This window comes from Numida meleagris, chromosome 2 (assembly GCF_002078875.1).
Source record: "Numida meleagris isolate 19003 breed g44 Domestic line chromosome 2, NumMel1.0, whole genome shotgun sequence".
Classification (NCBI taxonomy): domain Eukaryota; kingdom Metazoa; phylum Chordata; class Aves; order Galliformes; family Numididae; genus Numida; species Numida meleagris.
The window spans coordinates 126,853,928-126,879,570 of record NC_034410.1 but is presented as its reverse complement, the minus strand read 5'-3'; the positions used below and the strand labels follow the sequence as shown (position 1 = coordinate 126,879,570).

Here is a 25,643-nt window from a genome sequence, read left to right as displayed (position 1 = left end):
AATATTGATTGATAAAAAGGAATGTAAAGAAACCAGACATAATAAAAATAAGCAGAACTGAGCCGTTCTTGTGGCAGTGATGCTGAAGGGTGGAATGATGACTCCAGGAGCTGAAAACACCTAAGTCTGGATTAGGAAAAGAAAAGCCCTCCCTGAATTAAAACTGCAAATCAAAAGAATCAGCAAAAGATCAACAGCCTGAATCAGATACAGATTGGGGTCAGTTCCTGGGGGATAATTTCCTGCCCCTCTTTAGATCATTTTTCAGCTGTTCTTTTCTCTCTGAGAGGCCTGGAAAGTGTCTCTCATTTATTGGGCTTTCAATATTTTATGAATTCTACTCAGTGCGAGGAAAAACACCCCCCATAGTACTAGTCACCAGGCTTTGCCTGGCTCGGGCTTTCTGCTCACGTCTCAGCTCACAGCTATTTCAAAGCGTTTCTGGATCTGGAAACAAACCATAAAAGCATAGGCCTCTTTCTGTGCACAAAGTTATTTTCTCTGTGTGCTTCACAAGCTATGGAAGACCTGCACAAGCACATGAGCACGCACACACACACACACACTCTCTCTCTCCCGTACTTGCTAGTGTTTTTTGGACACAAGGTCTCCATCAATTTCTTATCTCAAAGTTCCTCTAAGAGAAAAGAACATTTTTCTTCTGATTGTTGAAATTTCAGTGTAACTTCATTCTCATCTAGAACTTTACAGTGAAGCTACATGCAAGTTTTCTCTACTGGTTTCATTTGTTCTGTGTGCTTGCGGGAGGAAGACAGGGAAACTCCAGTGATCACAGGTGTCATTTTGACTGATCCCTGCTCATTAAGAAAACTTATGCAACTGCTAACAGAAAGGTTAAGGACCACGCAGACCTCGAGGAAAAGAAGTCCTAGTAGTTGAAAGCAGCAGGTTTAAAACAGGAGCTTTTACAACTTCTGAGGGGTTTAGGAAAACATTTACACTGGGAGACCACAAAGGAATAGTTTTTCCTCAGGAATACTCGCTTCATGCCATACCTGGGGAGCTGTTTTCTCAGCTGACCCCGTGTCTCCAGATACCACAGAGCACTAATGCCATAAAACCATTTGTGAAGGCTTGAAGTCCCAAACAAAGGGAGTGAATCAAAAAAACCCAAACAAACCCCATACTGCATGTTGACAGAGACATGCATTTTCTATTTCACTTGGTACACTGTATGTTATTGCAACAATAAAACCAATCAATAACAATCTTCAACTTCCCCACCCAATTACTTGATTGATAAAACTGTTACTTGGCTATAGCTTTTGGCATGCATTAGCCTGGTATGGCTTGTACTTAAGCAGAGATTCCAGATTAGACAGTGAAATGTGTCAAAAGGAGAAACTGTTTTTAAAAAGTGCTAATCCTCTCAGATTTTCAGCATGTGACTTAGAAGTATAAGTGAGTTTTATGCCTGGTGTTTTTTAGGCTTAATCTACTTTCAAAATATTCATTACTTAAGGAAAAATCAGTCCATATCTAGGAAACAAAGACATTGACAGAGGCTTCTGTTAATCTCAAACTCTTGACCTAAAGGTGCAGGGCCAAATTGTTTCATGCTTCATCTACCTGTCCACTGACTACAGCATCACTTGTTTCTGATATTAATCCAGTAAAAAATATGTGGAGAATTCAAATAACCCTTCCTGCTGATTAAATTCATGTTTCTAGTTGGCAGCATTTGTATCGTATTTTGTGTGAACAGCAGACATGAAACTATGCTTATCGTTGCGAAATTCATTCCTTCCCTGTGCAGTGCTCCCCTCTGCACCGACCTGGAGGCAGAGCCACATACAAAACATCTTGGTAACAATTAATTTAATAAGCCATTTTGAACCCACTTGTGTGTTAACTGTTCCCTAATTTCAAAGCAGTGCAAGTTTTTAATCTCAAATACTCAGGGCTCAATACCCACCACATCAGAACATGGTGGCAAGTACCCTTGACATGAGAGGAAACGAGAAAATTACAGCAACAATTACAGAAGTATATCCTCCTGTGGCTCATGTTAACATTGCCAAATCCGTGTATAAATCAGTACCAACTATTCATAGAATGTACCTGTCAGCAATATACTATGCGACATATGGCTCTACTTAATCAAATATACAATTCCATTTTTTCAACTCTGAATATTCCTTCAAGGCACAGAGTAGTCAGTCACTCATTCACACTGTGATGTGGTTTAAAACATTTAAATATTTATGCACCATATTTTATTTATATGTGTAACTATGTCTGAGAGACCTTTTTTTCCCATCCAAAGAGGAAACTGACCTTTCTGAAGGCCATTTTGCAGTAGTTGCCACACATGTCTTAGATGAGGGACTAGTTCTAAGTCAGATATATTTTGGCTTTAAATAGCCTACCAAGGACTCTTTTCTACTTTCTATGTTTGTTTTTTATTAAAAGCATTGTTCAAAATATGACAAAAAACAGAAATTGGAGCTACAAAGATTTTTGTTCACATTGATATTTGAGCCAGCTGTAAAGATTTAAATCACACTAGATCTTGTTTTATGAATGTCCTTTTGCAACAAGAAAACCATGGAATGCCCTTAAAAAAGAATTTTTTGATATAAAACAGATGTTTTATCCTTTTTTGGGGGCTTTGTTATTGTAGTGCCATGATAGGTAATTAATTCCCAGGCTCCACATAGGTCTTCAAGCAGATGAAGAGAATGATTTGATTTCAAGGCTACAGTGGAATAAGGGAATTACAGGCCTTCAAGGGGTCATTGCAGAAGCAAGGTTCTTTATGCTGGGACTGGCTTCAGCCATTAATGCTGCTTGTAGCGAATGTAACGTGAAACTAGTGCTGAACTTCAGTACAGATCGAAGTAGTAGCTGGAAACAATATGCTCTACTGCTTAGAGTGAGCTGTGCTTACATATCATGCCCCACTCACCTTTTCATACATTAACAGAATATTACACATTTCAAGACCAAGATTCTGATTAGTTTGATACACATCCAATGTTATTTCACCCAAACTCAAGCTGTTCAGGCTATGTTTAGCAATCAATGTCTAATAATTTTCATTGCTATCATGAAACACTTTGAGTATAAATTAAAGCTTCTAAATCTTGGAAGTATTTAAATGAATTCAGTTGTTATCCTCATTTGAAATTAAATTAATCACATTAGCTGAAATACATATATATATATATATTTGCACTATTGGATTTGCGTACCTGCTGCCAAGCTTGAATTGCTGTATTTAGAGAATGAATTGCATATTGGCCAAAGAGGATCAAAATGGGGTCCACCATTATTGTGCAGTCCAACAGCCTTCCTCCTATGCCACCAGAAATAGCAGTCTGCCCCCAGATCTTGAAAGGCTTCACAACACTCTGCATAGTCACATTTCGGCACTCCAGAAGTTTACAGTCAGCTTGTGTGGAAAACTGGAGCTCCTGGAACACTGACTCATCACGCCACTGACGAAGATAAACATGGGGCTCATCAAAGGAAATTATCATGTACTCTAGCTCAGATGGCATGTTCTTATCTGATAAAAATGGCTGAAGAAACTTTGGTGGTGCTGAAAAGCAAAAGAACAAACAAGACTTTAGTAGAACATCACTACTGCTGCACCATGTATGGTTTTGCAAATTATTTTTAACTGCATATACATATGATGAAAACAAGTAGACTGTAGGCATTTCTGAAACCTGAAACTAATCCTGTTCACACCATTTATTAGACTTAAAATAGTATTACAATTAATAGTAGCTGTGAAAAAAAATAACTGTAAATTAAAATTGTCCCATGGTAGAGATCAGCCAGCCAAACTTTTTTACCTGCAAACCACACAATACATCAGATTGTCACCTGTTTGGAGCAAAGACAATATTACCTGCGGCAGAAGCATATGAAGTTCCACACATAGCTCATTATGAATACAATAAAAATCAACAATTTAACATTTGTTGCAATGTGATTGTGCAGGCTAACAGGCTCCACAATGAAAAATGTCTTTGCTGCGACTATAGAGCAATCAAGAGCACAAACATACTGAGATGCAACATATTAACTCATAATACTGAAAGTTAAAAAAAACAGTGTCCTGAGACTGAAGCACGAGAAATATATCATCAAAAAGATTTTATTGTGTTCACTGAAGTCTCAATCCGGTGAAGTGCTGAGCGCTGTGGCAGCAGAAACTGCAAAGCACGTATGCTGCTTTGTAACATTAAGGATGCGAGTATTTCCATTGATGCTATTATTTATACTGCTAGAACAACTCATATGCTTAAAATTAGCATATGCTCAAATGCTCTTCAGATTTGGAACCAAAACACTCATCACTTTCCAGGATCAAGCTCAATTATACTATAAAAGTGTAATGGATACAATAAGTGTTGTGCTTCCTTCATGTAGAACGCAGCATAGCAGAGCCTCAAATCTCAAGGTCTTTAGGTGCTATAACAAGAGCAACAGCAGCATCAGCATAAATTCAGTTGCTGTTGAAAAAAAGAAAAAAAGAAACAGCTGGGTTTGATTTTAATCCGATTTTTTGCTTTTTTCAGCATAAGCAATTTTAAAGATCGGACATCTGGAAATGGAGTGTAATAGCGAGGAAGGTTATGTTCTGATAGAGGTAGCCGATAGACAAGTAATTACTTGCTAGATGTTGAGGTCAAGCTTGGTATGATTTGATAATAGTACTTGCAAAAAGTCAAAAATTATTATTAACAAAGCTGGTCCTATCAAAGATATTTGCTCATCTTCCATGGAAAGCATTCCTGGCATTTGAAAATCGGACAATAATCTAAAGATCTCTTGGAATGTATTTGCCATTAATGCAATGACAGAGAGTACTGAACAAAAACAGATGTAGCTCCAAAAGTGATCATAATTGAAATAACAGTTAAATCTGCAGTTCTCAGAGCTCTTCCAAAGAATTCTTACTAAGGGGGTTGCAAAGTCTTCAGTTATTTTAATAGTACTGTTAATATACTGGAAAATTTAGAAGATCAAATTCATCCACTAAGATGGCTCAAAAATGAAGTGGCACCTGCTGCTACTAATCGGGCTAAGAAAACTGGACTGCTTCTACAGTTACCCATTCCTGAGGGAGGAAGGGGGCTGATCAGCCAGCCACACTGCTTATGAAATGTATTTGCTCGATGCAGAGAACAGAAATAATGAGTTTTACCCTGGAGTCTGGTAGCTGTTGGTGATAATTTATTTCAAGAATGGGAAATGGGGACTATGAATGCAAAATGATGATTAAACAGTACATATGAACTATATGCTTTAATTATTCGCCATGAAAGAGTACATACCTGTGCCTAGTTGATCAAGATGATGGCAGAGATGGACTTCCAAGAAAGTAAATTGGACCAACACACTGAGTGATGGCACAAACCAAGGAGTAAAACAGGAGTCAACTCTGGTACAGGCTGCTAACGCTGTAGGAGTTACAAGCTGATCGCATGCACTCTGTGAGCCAGATTCACTTTCTGAGCTGTGGAAGGCAGATAACAAAGAGGTGATTCAGCAGATGCAGGGTTTTACCACTTTACAGTAGGACTGGAGCATGTGCCATGCTGGTTTTCTGACATAGCCAATGTCATCATTCTATTTCACAATTAACTGTCAATGTCAGTTTATGTATTTTCTTCCCTAGCAGAGCATGGTAGGCAAGACTGCAATCCAGTAATGCTTCTTGCATCACAGTGAACTTCCAATGTACTGACTCAACACCTGAATCACTGAAACGAAGCATATTTACAGAAAATAAAAATGAAATAAGCTTAACAAAGAACATTACCATTATTAGAGCTAGGAAAATTATCTGAAAGTTAATCTGGCCAAGACAGTGATTTTTTGCACTTGATTTTAAGGAAACTAAGTCACGGCCACCTATTTTTATGGTTAAGCCTCTTCCCTGTAAACTTTCTTTCCATTATCCTTTTCATTCTACAGTCATATAAAAAGAATCTCTGACTGTTATATGCTCACCCTGGAGCCTTTTACTAACACCTATTACAACATATTTACTATACATTTAAATGCCATCTCACTGATTTTTTTCCTAGTAGTGTTCCTGACCCCATGCATATTTCCAAGCATTATCTTTCAGCCCCCTGAGAGAAACTAAAACTACACTACAATTCTATAGGTTGCTAAGACACCACTGAAGTACAAATAAACTTTCTAATTTAAGCCAAATCCATTCTTAATGTTTCTCATTCTCATTCGCTATGCAGTTTAGCGCTAGAGTTTTCATTTAAAAGCATAGACTTGATTTAAGACCTGAAAATAAAATAAAATAAATTGAACAAAGGATTAATTAAGGCCTGTTTATTATTTTTTCAGAAAATAATTAGCTTTTATAAAGCACCATGAATAGATTTCCATTAATATTTTAAAGATATTTTAAATTCAGAGAGCAGTTTCAATTTGGACATTGGTTTTCAAATCAACACGTTATGATTTTAGGACCAAATTCTTCATCATTCCTTGTGTGTCTGCAATATTATACATAAATATGTAGGTACTCAAAACATTCATCAGTAAACATGTGGAAGTCCATGGGTAAATTTATCAGTACCTATTTTGTGTTACAATAATTGGGTTGTATCATGTTTATTTATGAGATTAAATACAGCATTAGATTTGTGTACATAACATATGTAGCAGTAAACTCAAATAAAGATAAGCTATTTATCAAAGCATCAAGACAGGATATAAAGAATGGACAGAATCACAGAATGGTTTGTGTTGGAAGGGACCTTAAAGACCATCTTGCTCCAACTCTCCTGCCCAAAGCCCCATCCAGCCTGGTCTTGAACACTTCTAGGGATGGGGCATCCACAGCTTCTCCAGTGTTGGTGAACTGTAGTAGGAGCACTAATATCAAAGAGGTAAATCTGATCGTGCAATCAAAATTTGTGCCTCAAATGATATAACAAGAAAGAAAATCTCACATTCTTGTGGCTTAGGGCTACAGAATGCACTGTGGACTGCCCATTTTTCAGTTGGGGAAAAAAGGAAATGTGTTACGTTTGGCACAGCACGCTGTAGCAAAAGAAGAGATAATTCTAAATAAAACTGACCTGACTTTAATAACATAATTTTGTTTTTATTATCCTTAAGTATCACAATTTTTAAAATGGAAAATAGATATGTTTGAAGTGATGAGATATTATGAAGTATGGTAATTGTACATCATGCAAAGCAGTTCAAGCTAACTATATGGCAACTGGGAACAATGACTTAATGGTGACCTGCTATATTCTTGCTATTTTATGAGTGGAATATTTAAACCAAAACTGTCATTTGTGATGAAACCACAACATGGGAAAATATCCACTGTGAAGAAGAGAAGGAGATTATACAAATGTATAAAATATTTTGTAATGTAACCCACTGAAACGAAGAATGGTAAATATTCCCTACCGAACTGCGGAGTGGCTTTAGTGTCTCACGAACCAAACAGAGCCTTAAATATAAGCCATTATGATTATAACTTGCTAGCTCTGCAAAATGGCAACGCAATCTATAAAAACAATTTATTCCATGATAATTTCCTTTTAATTCTCTATTTTAAGGATTTCCATGAGTCATCATTTATGCCATAATTGATTCTTTCCATAGACACTATACGAAATCCCCAGAGGGATGGTAAATTATTTCACTTAAGTTTTCAAACTTATTCATTCATTGAATAAACATTCATGAATGTTCATTTAACTCTTATTCATTCATTAAATAATGAATGGTCTACAATATTCTTATAAATAAACAACATACACATATGTACTATGTCCTTAGCAACATAGCTCCTTGATTTTTATACTTCTAATTACTTCCTGATCAATCTCAGAAAGAGCTTGCATACCACAGTGTTTGGATCATGACATTGTTGCACATTCCCATATTCATTGTGGTTGATATTTCTTAGTCTGTCAGCTACTACTCAACATATCAGCTGGACTCACAACTTCTTCTCACAAACCTTGTTTTCCTGCCACACAAGCCACATAAATTTCATATTTTATGACTGATGTTAGGAATCAGCAATGAAGTACTTAAAACACAAGGATCTGCTCTCTAGTATTAAAAATTAGCATATCATAAAGGTTAAAACAAAAAAAACCCTGCAGAATTTGAGGGAAAAATATTGTCACTGTGCAGCAGCTGTGTGCATATGGCAGCTGTTAGGGTCTACTAAAAAAAAAACCAAACCTAAAAAAATAAACTTCAACTACGACTAAGCATTTTTATACTTTACCATTAATAGCAATTAAATTTGCTAATCAGTCATACAGTTACAGCATGTAATTAACGTCAAATTGTCATGAGTACACAGGCAAACCAAGATTCAACTTTTATACAGTCTTTGCTTCTGGCTCTCAGTTGCAGACCTCTCTGCCCTGAAGCTTCCTGGTCTAACAGTTGGCACTGGCCTTTGTGGCTGTTCTCACAAGTATATAAGATCTCATATTAAATGCTTGCTTTAGGAAGAAGTCTAACACTGGACGTATACTGTGACACAGGGCAGCCTCTCTCAAAAAGAAAAAGGTTTGGGATTTTTTGGTGAAGTTGAATATAGGATACATTTTAGGATCCTTGATCACAAGAAAACATTCATCCTAGTGGCACTATGTTCATATGATGAAGACAGAGCCATAGCTTCAGCAAAGCTACTGCCAACATGGACTTCCTATCCTTCTAGGGGTCTAGAAAGATTGGCCTTCTTTGGGAGTCTGTGATATTTATCACCATCTCCTAAACCATATTTCTCTTTAACTGGACTTCATCCTTTGGGACTTAAGTCCTCCATAAATTTATTCATTTCCTTAGCTGTAACTTCATGTATTTCATTGGTTGTGAATGGTCTCAAAACATCCAGGTCAGTGATGTGAAACTGGCATTATTGGCTCTACCTCTAAGAAAAAGATACTGTGCCTGAAACATCACAGGTCAAAGTCTCATCTCTGAGAAACAACTGCTCTTTTCCTCACCCATTAAGTTACTCTGAGAAGGCTCACTCAGACTCATCAGAATTACTTCTCACACATCAGTCCACCCTTAAGGAAGCTTGCAGTGCAGCCTTGTTTGAAGTTCATATATTGAGAGATTGAATTTCTATCCGAGGCTGCTGCTGAAGCTGTGAACACAACCTTTTCACTTCTCTGACTGAAACTGAAGGCTTGCTTCATGCACCCCTCAGGTTCCTTCCTGGCTTCCAAAAGGAGTTCACCCTGATCCATATGAATCCTTAGATTCCTAGTCTACTGTTGGCATATTTAGGTATTAGCATATTTATAATCATAAAATGATTATAAATTCATCAGGCCACCAAAAATATCCAAGCTAGTGACTCTGGTCTCTGTACATGTGCCTAAGGAGCTGGTAGTTCAAGGCACCTTCGCACAACTTCCCTCTTTCTCTTCTGTTTATTGATATTCAAATGCTTCAGTGGTGTGCTGCACGCTTTTTTGCTGTCTTCTTTCCTTCCTGCTTTCCCTATTCAGGGAGCTACTGTTGCTTCAGTTTAAATCCTGCTCTGCCACATGTGGTTTCTGCTTTAGTTCTTTGTGTACACACAGAGTCTGGAGAACATAGAGCTTCTAGTGTCATTGCTGTAGACAGAGAAATTGTCCTCCTAGGAGCTTTCGGGTACTTCAAGGTCATTCAGTATTTTTACTCCATTTTATCTCGAAACTCAGAAAACACTGAGGATGTTCACTATTCTGCAGTAGGCCTGCAGCCTTCCCGCTTAAAACTCCCTGCTGTGTTTAGGCCTTCTGGACATGCGAATTCATGTTGTGCTCTAAAATGTTTTTGATGTTAATCACAGTCCAAGCTGCTGTTGTAATTTTTAAAAAAATTATTTGTATTTCATTTGAAACCAAGAACCCTTCTTAATAATCACTACTCATTAGCTTATCTGAGCTACCTGAATGGAACATCACATAGGTGATAGGGTGGCGAACCCTATCTAAGCAGAAAACAATAAGCATGATCATAGTGTCAAATGCCTTGGTGAAAAAATCTACTAAATTTCACTACTTAATTTTCAGTTCCCACTGAGTTCAAATTTCTGTAGTGTTAAGCTGACCAGGAAGGCAATTTTGCCAAGGTCCCACATTCAGAGGAATTAACCTTGTCTAAAACACTTAACTTCTCAATGATGAAAATGCATTCTTTCACAATTAACATCAAGAAATCATTTCCAACCTGATACTATTAATGGAAACCAGATGTTTAATTTTCTTCATCGATTTTGGTAGCCATGTTTGTATTTCTCCATTTCTTTGAATTCTGTAGCTTCACATACATGTATATGAATACAACACATGCACTCAAGCACATGTCCATACACAGACAACAACTGGCAAATACCAGTGATTCAACAGGTTCATTCTGGGTTTTCCGCTCTGACTACCAATGTTAAGAAGTTCTTCGACAGCAATTCCGCTGCTTTCTGTGAAGGCCCTTATACTCATTTCTTCTAATTCTACTTATTAGTCAAAACAGAATGAATGCAAACAGTGAATTTCTGTCACTGTACACTTACAAAGCCTCCAGCTGCAAACATAAATGAAATATTGATCCCCAAGGTTTGAAAACTCTGATTTAAAGGTTTTACTGTTAGCATAGTAAGCAAGCTGTGTAAATAAAAATGTACTACTCTTTAAGTACTATAATTTTGTTTAAAAAATGTATTTAATAGAAATGTGACCTGTTTTAGTCATTGGCTTGCACTGAGGACATATTAAAGTCTACGTATGGTGGTGTGCATGGAAGAAGAATGATCACTACTATGTTACACAGTGGATTGTGGCTCAGTGTCTTTTTGTTAATTACCCAATTTTACTAACTTGTGCAGTTAAGAGGTTTCAGGGCATGGCCTAACTGGTTTTCTTCACTTTTCAGTAATTACTATCTTCAGAAAATAATAATACTTTCAGACTGTTCATAAATCTAAGAGAGAGCTCTTTTAGCACATACTCCCTGCCTTGTGTAAAGGCAAACTATGGTTTGAAGCTCTCTTAAGACACTCTCCCCTTACAAAAAAATGAAAACAGTATCTTATTTCCTAAGTCTCTTTAAAAAGATCTCACAAGAACGCAGCATTAGGTTTCTGTTTTTCTTTTAAATTTGCCTCCTTTAAAATTACCTTTGGTCATCAGCCACGTTCTGATTGCTGTTCAGGACGATCCTCCAAAGATCAGAGGCTATGAGCTCCTTCTGATCATTCACAAAGCTGATGTTGGGCAGCTGCAGTTCACAGACTTTGCTTTCCGATAGACTGAATTCCCGGAATGCAACAAATGATTTCTGAAGCTCATCCCAGTACTCCAAGCTGCAAGGAATCTGTGATAAAAAGGAGATGTGGTAATTACTTTATCCTTCACCGCAAATATAATAATGAGATTTACTACTCACGCTAAAAATGGAAAACTAACTAAAAAAAGTAGAAGTTGTCACATGGAAATCCAGAATTGTAGCCGCTACTCAGATTCTGTGCTGTCTTGACTAAAAATCTTTTTCAAATTTCATTGCAGTATAACAGTTCAATGTTCCTCTTACAGAAATAGCTATTTGCTCCATAGTATCCAAGAACAACAAAGACAATGCAGTAAATCATTATTTGTATTATGCAATAATAAAAAAAACAATCAGATATCATTACAGTGCACTACCAAGCTCAGTTTAATTATCATTAAAGATCACTTCTTATTTTAATTAGCTCTTTAGTTTTATTACATTAAAAATATCAACCTGTTAATTACTCATTTAATCATTGCTATATTAAAATGACCAAAGACACATAGGAAAAATAATGATGGGCAACGTGATGCCATGTGGAAGGTCAACACATGAATGAAAGTCCTGCAACAAATCACAAAGTATTTGTAATCCCATCATCTTCTCTTTCATGGAATATGGAATTTAGATGACTGTGTGCTTTTGAAAACTCAAGACTAGCAAATACACAGTAGATTTAGTTTAATTGCATTCCTTATTTTAAGTCTGTAAATAACCCAATCTCGATTACTCCTGGATGCTTCACTGAACAGGAGGGAACGTTATTAGAGACATTTCTAAGCAAAACAGAAAAATAAAAATAAAACCATAGATTTTAAAGGTGTCTTACACCTTTTTTTCTTCTTTTTACTAATATTATGAAAGTGAATGAGAATATGAATTTAAAATATAAGCAAACTCAATACGACAGGAAGATTTTACAATTAAGATATAAAAATCCACAATTACAACTAAGAAATAAGGGTTGTTGTCTGAAAACAAACAGTAAAAAAAACCCAACATACTTATTCATGTGTATATGCTCTTTTATTTTCTTTTAATATATTTGTATGTGTGTATACAGACACATAAATAACCTGGAAAGAAGTAGGAATGTGTCAGAGATTTAAATAAATCTAAACACAGCCAAAAAAAAAAAGCCTCTCTGAGTATTTTCCTTGTTACTCAGTAAGGACTATAATGCACACAGAGATGACAGCAGGCTGATTAATTAATGGGAATGAAGGTTAAGGAGGAAAATTCAGGGAGCTCAGTGGTTCAAGCTGCAGAGGGCAAAGGAACATAAATAATCTCCTCTAAAGAAATCCTGCAAGATTTAACGTGTGGAACCACAAAGCCTGCAACATGGATTTTTACTACATCTGTCAAGTCACAGTGATACCTGAAGACTGAAAAAAGCAACCGCAGACACTGGAGGTTTTTTAGGTCAAGAAGGAAAAAAATATCTGATAACTGCTACAAAGCTCTGATGCCACTAACATATGTAAAGTAGTGTAGTGTAGGAATGTCCATCAGAAATGCCAACATAATTTCGAAATCTAGAGCCTAAGAAAAGGGGATTGATTATGCATATGACAGCAACATATCCTTTGTAAGCTGCATCTCCAACAGAAAATGGTGAATACCTGTACGTGTCAGCAGGAAATTGTGAGGCAGTAAGACAATGCCTGGAAAAAGCAAATGCCATCCTGAGAAATATCAGGTGAGATATTTCCAAAAGAGCAGGACATATGTTAGTTGACTTGTATACGACACCTGTGGGGTCTCATCTGGACTAGGGAATGCATTTTAAACTATTCACGTTAAAGGTGTTAATAGTCACTCACTCACACTGGAACCTGTGCAGAGTCAATGATCAATTCAAACGGTGAAGTCACCATCTCCAGAGGTGTTCAAGAAATGTGTAGATGTGGCACTGAGGGACATGGGTGAGTGGGCCTGGTGGTGGTAGGTTGATGGTTGGACTGGATGATCTTAGTTGTTCTTTCCAACCTTAATGATTCTATGAAAAGAAATACCACTGCTCTCCAGACACTTCAGGAGCTAAACAGTTAATAGAGGAACAGTTCTAGAGAAATCAGGGGTCAATAATGAGTTGCCCTACCAATAAAGTGTAGGGCTAGGAATGAAACATAAGAGAAAAAGGAAGAGGTCTGAGGACAGCCTGTGTGTTCATCACAGCTGCATTTAAAAATATGATTTGCTAATAAGATGGAAGCAGCGACTAGCACTGTCCCCAGTGGGACAGGACTGAGCTTGATGATGCAGAAAACATCTCTATTGGTTCTATGCTGCCAACTCTACAATGGTACTGTGCACAGTAACAGTGTTATCAAATGTTACATTATTATGTTTGTAGCCATATTTCAAAGTCATGTTATATCCATTCTTCTTATTCTTAGTTTCTCTATAGAGATTGTTTTCATAATTTAGCACATTTACATTTCTTCAAAACTTCTCAGTTTTGTATGTTTTTTAGGCTTTAATGCCTGTGGACAAACACTCAAAAACTGCAACAGCACAGCCATATTCCTATCATTCAGTGAGGTCTTGGAATTGTGTGATTATGAAAGGATCTGCATCATTTCTAACAAAAGGTTGCAGCCTTTCATGGTGGCACAGTGCTTCTGAAAATATAACATCGATTCAAACAGCAGTATTTATTTCTCTTTATTTTTAAATCTCAGTCTTTAAAATGACCTTGAGTGTTTCTAGGAGTCTGATTCAATGCATTTGAGCACTTGGTTTGGCCTTGTGCTTCCTGTTGCCTATCAACACCTTAGCTGTCTCTAGTTGTCAATGCTATTAAGTAACATGTGCAACAAAGTCTTGAAAAGCTATCCTATTATTTACGATATTTATTTCTTTCAGATTACATCTTACAACAAAGTATTTTTTCCAACATGCAAGGAAAATAATCTCTCCCTAATGACAACCTCACAACACTGGAACAGAATGGCAAGTAGTAGGCATTTTAAAAGAGGCTACGCAAGGTGATAAATTCTGCTCCCACTACGATTAATGAGCTGGAAGAAGTTGTTAAAAGGCACAATAAAGGAATTTCACAAGTTGCACTACAGTATGAAAAACTATTAGTAGGGTGAGAAGAAAGTGAAATAGAGATTGAAAATAAAGGCAGAATGAAAGCTGGAGAAAAGCCCAACCAAACAGATTTCATATGTAATGTTTAAAAAAAATGCAGTTACTCAGTAGGTGGTGGAAATAGAGAACCTTATCTTGAGGAAAAGATGGCAGAGTAAAATTATCAAAACAACTACTATGGCGTAAAGAAGTAACAACTCATCTTCAGGCTCCAGCATGACCTAACACCGTGCATTTGTTTTTATGAACTTCATGGTAACCTCCTAAGTTAATTCTAAAGAATTTGGAAAGGTACATTCATTACTGTGGGACTCAGCTGTATGAGCAGCAAGAAAGAGCAACGTATCATCTACCAATTAAAGCAGGCTGGTAGGCATGCAGAAAAGATTATTCCTATTTACTTTTGCTCAGGAAAATTTTCATAACTGTAGCAGCATGTCAAGAAATCTATCAGAGCAAGATATACGGCATTTCTAGATATCATCTACACATTACAAGTAAAAAGTCAAAGGACACTATGTGATTACCTATACAAAATACGGCTCATGCTTTGGCACTATCCAAACTGTAAGATTTCAAAAGACTTCGTTGACTTAGAATCTTTGATTCCTACATATCTAGCTTTATTTGTTCTAGGGGGTTTATTACTAATGCCTGATCTGGATAAATTTAAGGAAAGATGGTAGTTCTGGGCAATATTAGTTGCCAAAAAAAATAGTTGTGAAAGCCTGGAAATGGGCTATAACCCCAAAACTGAATCATAGGCAGTGGGAATAAATGAATTAGCTACAACAAAAAATCCCCACATGTAGAATTAAATACAGCACTTCTACCTTGCAGTATTTGAATAAAACCTAAGCTATAATTTGGATAATTGTTACCTCTTAGCAAATGTGACCGCTAGCGCTGCCTCTCTAAAACTAAACACTGAAGAAGTACATCCAACCGCAAAAACTTTGCAAAACAAACACTTCAAGAGATAGTACTCCATAGCTTTTTGTCTTCTTTCCTAGCTCTCAAAAAAATTTCTTTACAATGACTCTATTCATGTGTAAAATGCAAAAAGAGAAATTACTGTACAGCATATATCACCTATATGTGTATAAAACTATTTAAATCCGGTCTTGGATTTAACCAAGAATCTTCAAGTTGAGTCTGAAAGAAAATCAAATACTTCTGCACATGTATTTAGAGGGCTGACTATGGCAGTGGAGAGCACAACATCAGTTAAATGCTTTTTTCAGCAGCATTAACAACAATGAACAGAAGCAGAACTGAAAAGGTACATGAGCTCAGCCTCAACTCCACAGCTGAGAGAAAGAAATTTAAAACAGAACAGTTAGAAAATCTGACGGTTCCTCCTTGCTACCTGTGGACTACAGACAGGGGAGATTTTGGGACACTGTCTGAATTATGAATGAAAACGGTGTATTAAAAGTTTTGATAGGAAGGAATGCAGTTGAATTTGAATGACAGTTCCAGTTCTGTCCCCTGCAAGGACAGAACACAAAGAAACAGTTCTGCTGAAATAGTTGCCTTGGAGCAGAAAACTTATGACTTAATGTCATTTCCTATTCTCTATGAATCTCTCATTTCAATCTATTTTAAGAATTAATCTTCATGCATATTACACTAGCATAGACATTACTAATATCACCTCTGTGAACACATATCAGTTCTCTACTTGATTTGAAGATGCGGTCATATGCATTTTGAAAAAAAATGAAATAGAAAAAGCAATGCAACTGCAATTCCCTCCTCCCAAAAAACCACCATAAAACAATCAAACAAGAAAAAGAAACTTGAAAACCCTTTAAAAGCCGCATCATTCAACTCATTTCCTGAATGCTTGTTAATCTATCAGCAAGACAGTATTGATAACCAACATAAATATTCCCACTTATGCACTACAATATGACAGATCATGTTTTTTCTTTTTCATCATGTATTATATCACACGTTATGTGTTCCAGAATAATTTAATTCCTATCTTGAAAGTGAAGGTTGGAAATCGCTACAGAATCTGTTAACACTATGTTACTTATTAATCTTTTCATCCATGTGTTGTACACCCCAGTGACCACATGGGTATTCTGTATCTCTACATAAATTTTTGTGCAATAAAACGATAGATAGAATGGAAAAGATTGTTGATCCATATGTGCTTTTTAAAGGCTTTTATGACAACAACATGATTCTAGACTTCCCTATGGCCTGACGCTATCCTTCCAGTTTTAAACTGCGTGCTTAATTTGGACTTTAAAAGCCTTGGGTGAACAACACTTTCTGCTGGACTGTTTCTATAGCTGAGCTCTGCAGCTGAGCAAAGGGCGACCACCACACTTGTACAAGCTACCAGGTTACCACAGATGATCACATCTGTTACTCACCATACATATTGCCCTAATGTTGACAGATCTCGGGGACAAACATCATTGCTGTTTAGGACAGAAACAATTTAAATATCTACATTTCTTAGCAAATCACATCTTTTTCACAAACTTTTTTTTTGTTTGTCTAGGAAAAAGCTATAGCCTTCTGCATAGTTCCGTGAGGCTGCTGAATTAAGAGTATATAAAAGTATTGTTTTGTTACTTAAATTCTAAACCATATCATTCTTTAAATCAGTATTAAAATACTTCAGGAAAAACTATATCAGTATTAAAAGCAGATTTTGAAATATATACATACAGATCTCTAAAGAGAAAGATATCAATGAAATGGTTACAAGAAGATCTGCTTAAGGCAGTTTTTGGTGATGTGTTCTTTTTATTTATGTTTTTTTTTTTTTTAGTTTTTGCTAGAAAATAAGCAATCTGCAGAATGAATGCTCGTTTCTTGACTCTCAGTCCCTCAGATGGTGGGTGTTTCCTCTAGGAAATGAAGTTATTCTTGTTCCAGAAACAACTACTGTACAAGAAAACTGAAGACAGGAAGCATGTGTGTATTTTATCTTCTCTGAGTAGGGCCACCTAAGTGAACAAGAGGCAGAATACAATACAAACTTGTACTTCGTGTCAGACGCCAGCCCATGCTGAGATTTTAACTCAAGCTTCCTGTGTAGGAATAAACTGATTGCACTGTAAAAAAGCTATCCTGTTTTTAGGGTATTTTCCTGTTTCAGGGCCAATTGCCCTAAAAATACTGTTCTGTCTTCAGGTGAACAGAAGCAGCAGCAGTAGAAAATAAAAGGCTTTATCCAGACTTTTACACAGGGAAAATTCTTGGCTATGACCACCTAGAACTTAACTTCAAGTTTAATTTTAAATTATGAGTTACATAAAAAACACACAAAAAAACACCTGCAGAAAAATATATAATGTATAAAACATGCTTAAAAGAGATAATATTAAATAGAAAAATATCACAAGATTTATCTGTACAACATTAAACATTAAATGTTATTCTATACGATATTAAATAGAACAACAACGCCTTAATATACTCATTTGCACTACACACCCAATCCAATCTGAGCACTTTGGGCAGCTGTAGGATCCTTCAACACTCACAAGGCTGTTTATCTTTTCCTGTGACTGACTCTGAGAAATCGTGCTACAGAGATCGCTCCCAGTTGCAGAACACTTTCATAGCCTTCCTCAGGGCTGTCACTGCCTCATGTCAGTGTAGAAAACCTCTCCTGGCACAGCCAGAGACCACCACTTTTCCCTTTCCATGAAAACCCAAATTAAAAAAAATAAGGCGGTTTACGGCGAGGTAAACATTTAATCTGTTGGTTGTACTGTTAGTTTCAGTAGTAGTAGTAAATACTTTTTAGCTGTACAAAGTATATTCTGCCCCCTCACTGCAATCCCTTTGGTATTTTTGTTAGGATTTTCTATTACTCTGACACTGCTTTTTCCCTTTAAACACTCCTTATGTTCTGGGTTGTAACGGTTATTCCACTGTGGCACAATCTCAGTTTTCTGCAGTCAGTAATAATCAGATACCACAAATGAAGATATTTAAAAGCAAAACCAGCAATGTAACATTTCTTTATGGAGTTTGCTTTATTTCTCTTTGAAGCGTCGTAGCTTTAGGACTGATTTTGTTAAACCACATTCAATTTTAAATATTCGCTACAGAATGGAATAGCTGCCCAATTTCATTTTATTTTCCTAAGCACGTCGAGGCCTTTGGCTGAATAATGAAAATAACGACTTATTTTGTTTACTGAGTAATGACATACACCTCAGCTCTTTCAGCTCCATTTAACAAATTTATCTATGGTACTATTCACATATTTATTTAATTTTGCTTACATTTACATTTGTACCGCAGTTTATGAAGTAAATTAAATACTGAATTATAATAAAGAAATGTGAAAGAAAAGTCATGTCTTCCGAGAGAAATTGCTCTTTAGAAACACATAGTTGCCTTTTAGCTGACTTTGGAAAAAAAAGCTTCTATACATCTTCAACTAATAGAAGCTATAAAAAACCCTTTGTAATATTGGAACCAGTTGAGAAACCACAAGCATTCAAATGCAGGAAATCATGATTTTATAACATTTTAATGTGATCTACTCTTGGGAAACAAAGTTAACCAAGCCCTATTTCTGTACAGGAAATATTCCACTGTACAGTTGTAATACATTGTGGTGAGGGGTACAGCTGCAAATTTTTCACCTGTAATGCCCCACTGGTATTGTGGCTTACTGAATTGCATCAAGATTGCCTTCCTGTCCGGAAAGCCCTCTAAGTACAAACAAGACTCTAAGCCCAGGTTTTATTTTCCCTTGGTATCAGAATATGGTAATTTAAGAGCCCTGAGAAATGCTTTTTAACCTTTTAGAAGAAATATGTAGCATTCTTTTATTAGGAACTCTGTTCTTTGCCTTTTTAAAACAACATGTGACCAACTTATCTTATCAATTTATCAGGCTAGCAGGTTCAGAACGAATGCAGGTGTGTATAGTAATGTAATCTGTCACAGATACTGACTTTTTCATTACAGAAAAATTACTCTAAACACACTAACGGCTTTTGTTAAGAGAGTGGAGAGCAGTGCTACGCTATAATTGAGAAGAGTTACGCAGGATTTTTTTAAACAAGAAAATGTATGTACTCTTATAAAAGTTTCAAACCCCTTTTTTTCTACTAGGCATTATTCATCTCGACACTAAGTTCATGTGAAGATCACTCACTTTTCCAAAAGCAAAAGCAACAGCATTTCCTTTAATTTCCTGAGACTCTGGTTATTTTCTTAATTTATTGCTGCAAATATTGATAAACAAATTTATACTGATAGTAGATCCTACATTAAAGACTTAGCTACTTCTTGCACTATTTTTTATTCTCTTTCTCTGATATAGGAACAATCCTTCACATTTTATTTAAGGCTTTCATTTTCTGGGTTTCAGTATTTGTTAACAATGTAAGCACTATACTGCTGAAATGCAGTCACCTCTGGGACTGAAGGTAGCAGCCTATTAATACATGAAGCACAGCGTAATTCTAAGTATATGGGATATTTTGACCACATATTCTCACCACAGTAAAGCTCAACTCCTACAAAAAGTGCCACAAGATCACCATTACAGCAGAAAGAACTTCAGTTTGCAAAATTTCATAAATCAGACTTACAAACTCTGAAAACTACAAAACACAATGAGAGTGTAAATCTGTCATTAGGATAATCTGATGGTTTCGTCAGTCTTCTGGCACCCAGCAGAATTTTCACTAGCTCAATAACCCCAAAGGGTAAATTTCAGTGTGATGCACAGGCAAATTATGCACAACTTCCATTAACATTCCCAACAAGTTACGCTTAACTCCCTGCAGACTGCACTGAAACCATAGTCCAAGCGATACAGTCTCATCTTGATGCAGCGAACACTAAGATCACACAGCAAAATAATTAAGATTATACACACAAAATACAGTAACAAAATAGTAAAGTCTGAGCTAATCCTACTCTCAGGCAAGGAAGTTCACAAATAACGTTTAAAGCTGGAATTCCTAAAGAGAACAGGCTCTGTTTCAACATCTGCTTAAGACTCACTGTACAACACTGCAACTTCTTTAGCCCCTACTTCCTCCCTGGGAAGAAAATGAAGACAATACATATTAATAGCTAGAGCCTTGTTTTTTGAAAATATCCAAAAATGTGCAAAATTTTGCCAGTATCACAATACTTACATGCAGATAGATCATCTGAAGGGTACCTGGTTCAGGCTAAAAGCCAGTCTTCAGCCCTCTTAAACAGAGTGGATGTTTACATAATGACCTACATTCATTTTGGTACACATGCATGCATATAAACATCGAGTTTAGTGACAGGAAAAGAATTTCCTACATTGTAATGAAAGGCAAGTTCTAGTTCATGGTCAGATATGCTTGATAATTCTACTGCATTGTTTTGTTTCAAGTTTGTTGCAATTCTTCACATACTAGCGATATCATAGAAACACTCCACACTAATACAGTCATTTCAAATAATACCAAAAGGCAGAATTAATGTGAAATGTTTTAAAAAGCAGAATCCCAGATGAAGCACTGCACTGACTTCCAAGCAGCTCCTAACAATCAGACACCATTCATTTTAAAAGTTTGATTGTTTAAAGATGATACAACTGCATGACAGTAGATTCAGAAATTCACAAACAACCAAGTATATCGATAAGCATGGCTGAACTTTACAGCTTACTTATGCAATAACACCGTGAACTTCAGTCACTAACCTGTCACACATGAATTATCTGGATTTCCAAAATAGACGTTGCTTTGGAAATGTACGAAATGAATCAAGGATAAATAAAAGATGTGGTTTTCCAAAAAGCTCCTTTCCCAGATACTCAAATGCCCAGCTGAATACTGTAGCCCCAACAGGGAATGAAATGCAAAAAGGAAGCAGAGCCAGCCAAAAATGAGGTATTCTCTGTCAAAAGGGAAAATGAATGTCTTTGACGCTGATCATAATTCTTTTCCTGTTGACTGTCACGTCAAATCTTTCCTGGAATAATGACTTACAGTAGGTCTAATGTCAGTCATTCTTAAGCCCTTACTTCCTTAAGCCACTGTTTAAACAACCACGAGGTGCTAGAAAATGACTGTTTATTGGCTGACAATGTTGAAAAAATCAGACTCCAAACCATAGAGTTTGCAAATGTTTTACTTACATACCATAAGAGCGTAATGCAGTGCAACAGACAGTTTTCTGAATCCTCAGCATTCAAAGGTGGAAATATTTCATGTACTCTTCACCATCTCAGCAAATACTCTGAGTGAGTTGTACCAGAGAGGGTTTATTTACCTAGTCCTTCCTTATTAAATCGCAGTTAAGCCCTTGCAACCTCAGAACTATACTCACTTCCCTACTTTCCTCCAGTAGGCCATAAGATCTGGTTAATGTAATCACCACTTTTCTAAACCAGGAATAAGTGCTCTGTTTATTAGGAGACTATATGAAGAAGAAAGGCCAGAAAAGAAGCCTTCAGGACACATTCATCTTTTTATCTGCTCTTACAATACTGACTCTAGTGCTGCATGCACCTGCATGCAACAAGAATCCTGGCAGGTACACAGAGTAGACATCATCATATATAAAAGCCTGTCAGGGTTATAGCTTGGTAGATATTTTGACTCCATATGGAGAAATGAACAAACGCCATAGATTATCTTCCTTTTGTCTTGTGAGCATTAACAGCTTGTATCTTTCACGGAATAACAATTCAGGAGAAGGATTTTTAAGTCAGCATTGGTGATGCAGCTTAAATAAATCACGGAGCTCAGAATTCAGAAAATTACACATGATGTGATCACTTTGATGAGATAAATCTGTTCTTCTCCACATGGCCACTTGTGTAAATGCTACTGTGACAATACAGAGCTTTTTGTTTGAGCTGTGGGGCAGTGCCAGCAATATCCTTTACTGGAAAGATACCTCTACTACAGTTAAATGGAAAATGTAAAAAAATGCACTGAGCATCTCTGTAAAAACTTCACTATAGCTAAAAGAGTCCTCCAGCTGTAGAGGAAATAATTTGTTCACCTGTCTTGTTCACCTGCTTGCAAAGAAAAGCCAAATACTGCCTTTATAGCAGAGAAATTGCTTTCCTATCTTGGTGAACCCAACCACCTTCAATTTTTGCTCCCTCTCCTGTTAACCCAAACCTGGCAAAGTTATTCCTGGTTGAGATAAATGATAGAAACATGTGGCCCAGAGGAAATCAGAGTAGATTATTATTAAAGCATTGTACAGTAAGAACTCCTCTTCGGCCTTCTGAGTAAATGTAATCTACATGGAGGCAAAGACAAAACTAAATCTGAGTTTCTCATGACTGTGGGTAGATACTTGGAAAACTTTGGAAAACCAGAAGCATAGAGGAAGCATAGCTTTAAGCCTCGCAGAACAAACATGCATCATCACTTTCTTTGAGCTTAAATCCCTAACTGTAGCTAACTCCATATTCTAACTCCACAATTTGAAAATCACTGTTGAATCACTAGCAGAATTTTGTCCTGCAACTCCCACCTTTAAACTGTAAAAAAAAAACCCACGAAGAAATGAGGAAGGTAACTTTCCTCAGCAGTTGCAACCTGGTGGATTCAAGGAACTGTACAGGCGTGGCTGAATTTAGCACTACATCACATCCCTGAAATGCACATTAGAGTTCCGTGGTATGGTGTAGAATACATTCCTCTTTCATTACCCTTTACATTCTGGGACTGTGGTATTACCTGCATAACCCTAAACTATTGTCTGGAACTAGAAATCGTTTTTCTTACTCCTTGCTTGCTTGCTAGAATAATGCCAAATTTTCAAAGTGGGCAGAATAATCGGAACGGAGGAAACAGGCACAAATTCTTATTCAGCTGTCCTTGCAATGAGCTCAAGCTGACAGTCTCATAATTTGGGAGATAAGGAGAGACTATGAAGCCCTTCCCCTGCAGTTTAGACCGGCATGCTTGTGCTCCTGAGGTGCTTGCATATCTTCCTCAACTCTGATTTATTTATAAAAGGTATTCTGTCTGGTGACTATTACTGTGTTCTGTCTTCGGTGGAAAACATGTTATGGACAGATTAGCAAGACTGAAAATAATCACCACCAGCAGATTCCAACTTTCACTGCTACAGAATAAGGTGATAGTGCAAATAAAAGACCTGCCGCCCCGTAACAGTGAGCCGGTTGCCTTACAGAATATGGTTTAAAGTAGGAAACTGAGGTATGCCTTAATTAAGTCTTCACACATGAATACTTGCTGAGCCAAACATATAAATATATGCATAATTCCAAAGAATTTTAACTACAGAAATTCTACACAAGCTAATATCCTAAATGTAACCAGGCTTTTAAAATTACTCATCCATTTCTCTTCAAGCATCAGACTTCCTCTGACCATCAATCTACATGAAGGTTTTAAAAGTTTCTTCTGTTACAACTGAGAAAGTCTCAGAGGCCATCCCTTTTGACATACTAGTAACAATCTTCAATATTTTAACGTATTGGTATTTCTACTTCTTTCCTTCATCGTGCTCATTACGTTGTGAATTCATTCTGTGAAATTTTTCCAAAATGGACTTTTCTCTGTTCCTGATCTGTGAATATGATTCCCACATCAACACTATTTTACCCCTTGCCCTTTCTGATTTGGGTAGTAAAGGATTACCCGGGCTTAAGTAACATTAGATGGAGTCAGCACAAGGATTAACTTCACTCCTAAGAAATTCGTGCTGTCCTAAGTGAAGTTGCCAGTGTAAAATGCTTTTTCTTCTCCATAGCTTTAAAAATAATCTTAGCAATAGTCAAGATCAAAAGGGTATGCCTCTACCAATATTTGAGTCTTCTGCTGCTTGACGGCCTTTTCTGTAGATCTCCATTACATGAAAGGTACATTAGTGGTGGTTTAGAGGCAGTATTTATCACATTAATTGCATAAGACACAGCCTATTTGCTTTTTCTTGTTATGAGAATCTTAAACTGGTGCTCTTGTGTATACTCCTTTGTCCCACATCGACCTTCTACCTAGATGTTTAGCTATATCCAGAGCTTTCTAAACACTAATAAAAAAATTCTCGAATATTGGATAACAAGCAACCATTAGCAGAATTAAAACAGAAGCTGATGTAACAGTCAAGAGTTAGTAGTTTTAATCAAAGAATTAGTCCGACTAAAATAATAAAATTAAAATATTTTTTTTCAGAGAGTAAGGAATACTCTGCATCCATGGCACATCTCTTTTTTGATAGAGCCCAATATTAACTTCTGTTTCAGTTAGCTATATAAGGTTGCAACCAAACACTTCTAAGCCCAGCGGCAAATTGATTTTTGCTTCACTTCATTGATTTCACGTTCCTAAAACACTACCATTGTACTTTCTTCATTAGTAAGAAGTTACAAATGAGATTCAAATTAAACAGTGCATCTAATTACTATATAAGCACAGTCTTCAGAAGTTATATCCAGAAAATATCTTGGCAATGATGTAGACATAAGGGGAGTAGCAAGAAATACAATAAAGGTATCTCAAACCAAACTTCTGCTCCTCTCTAAAAACAGAATGTGACATTTCTTCATATTAATTTAGATACTTCTACATTTATTTATTTATTTATTTTTAATTACTAGCCATTCAACAATAGTTTTTGTCATAATGTTTTACAAGATACTAAACTACAAAACTAGAATGGCTCCTGTATGTCTTTTCTGGTACAGATTGTATCTTCAATCTGAAATCATCATAATTTTGTAATCACTTTATTTTGATAGGATGCTTAAAGAGTTTCTTCTGTTCTGTTTCTTCTGAACAACGAATTTTGGAATTGTGTCGACCCACTCTATCAAAGAATAACAAAGTACAAGAGAAACTCCTGCTCTCTAGATCAAAAAGTGTTAGAAATGATACCAGATAATGGTTGTAGTATCTGAGAATTAGAAATACCTCTGAAATGTCACTGAACAGGAACCCCTTAAAAAATTAAAAAAGGTTCACCAGGAAAACTTTTAAGTGCTTCATTAAATAGTAGCTATCTGAAAGAACAGTACGTCACACAGAGCCAAAGAACCTTTGTAGCATGTGAAAACAGGACAGTGAGGGATTAGTAATTAAATAGAAAAGGGTTGCAATGTCCAGTAAACAGGAAGAAGTTCAAATCCTCTCAATCTCACAAAATAAATACAATCCTGATGCAGTTTCTTGCAAGTCCAACTGGGATTCTCTCTCTCTGCCTTCAAATGAAAAGATCAAACTATTTGAAATCTCTAAGGAAAATGCAACATGCTACTC

General features: G+C 36.5%; 1 protein-coding gene across 7 annotated transcripts in view; it reads right to left on the bottom strand.

The window, feature by feature from the left end:
• Positions 1 to 25,643, bottom strand: part of VPS13B (vacuolar protein sorting 13 homolog B) — a 421,101-nt gene that overhangs the window by 50,468 nt on the left and 344,990 nt on the right. For all 7 annotated transcript variants that reach the window (XM_021386667.1, XM_021386662.1, XM_021386666.1 and 4 more), the window contains 3 exons: positions 11,162 to 11,358; positions 5,313 to 5,494; positions 3,216 to 3,565 (listed from right to left, as the gene is read on the bottom strand). In XM_021386667.1, the coding sequence (XP_021242342.1) occupies positions 3,216 to 3,565; positions 5,313 to 5,494; positions 11,162 to 11,358 (729 nt within the window). The remainder of the gene's footprint in view (positions 1 to 3,215; positions 3,566 to 5,312; positions 5,495 to 11,161; positions 11,359 to 25,643) is intronic.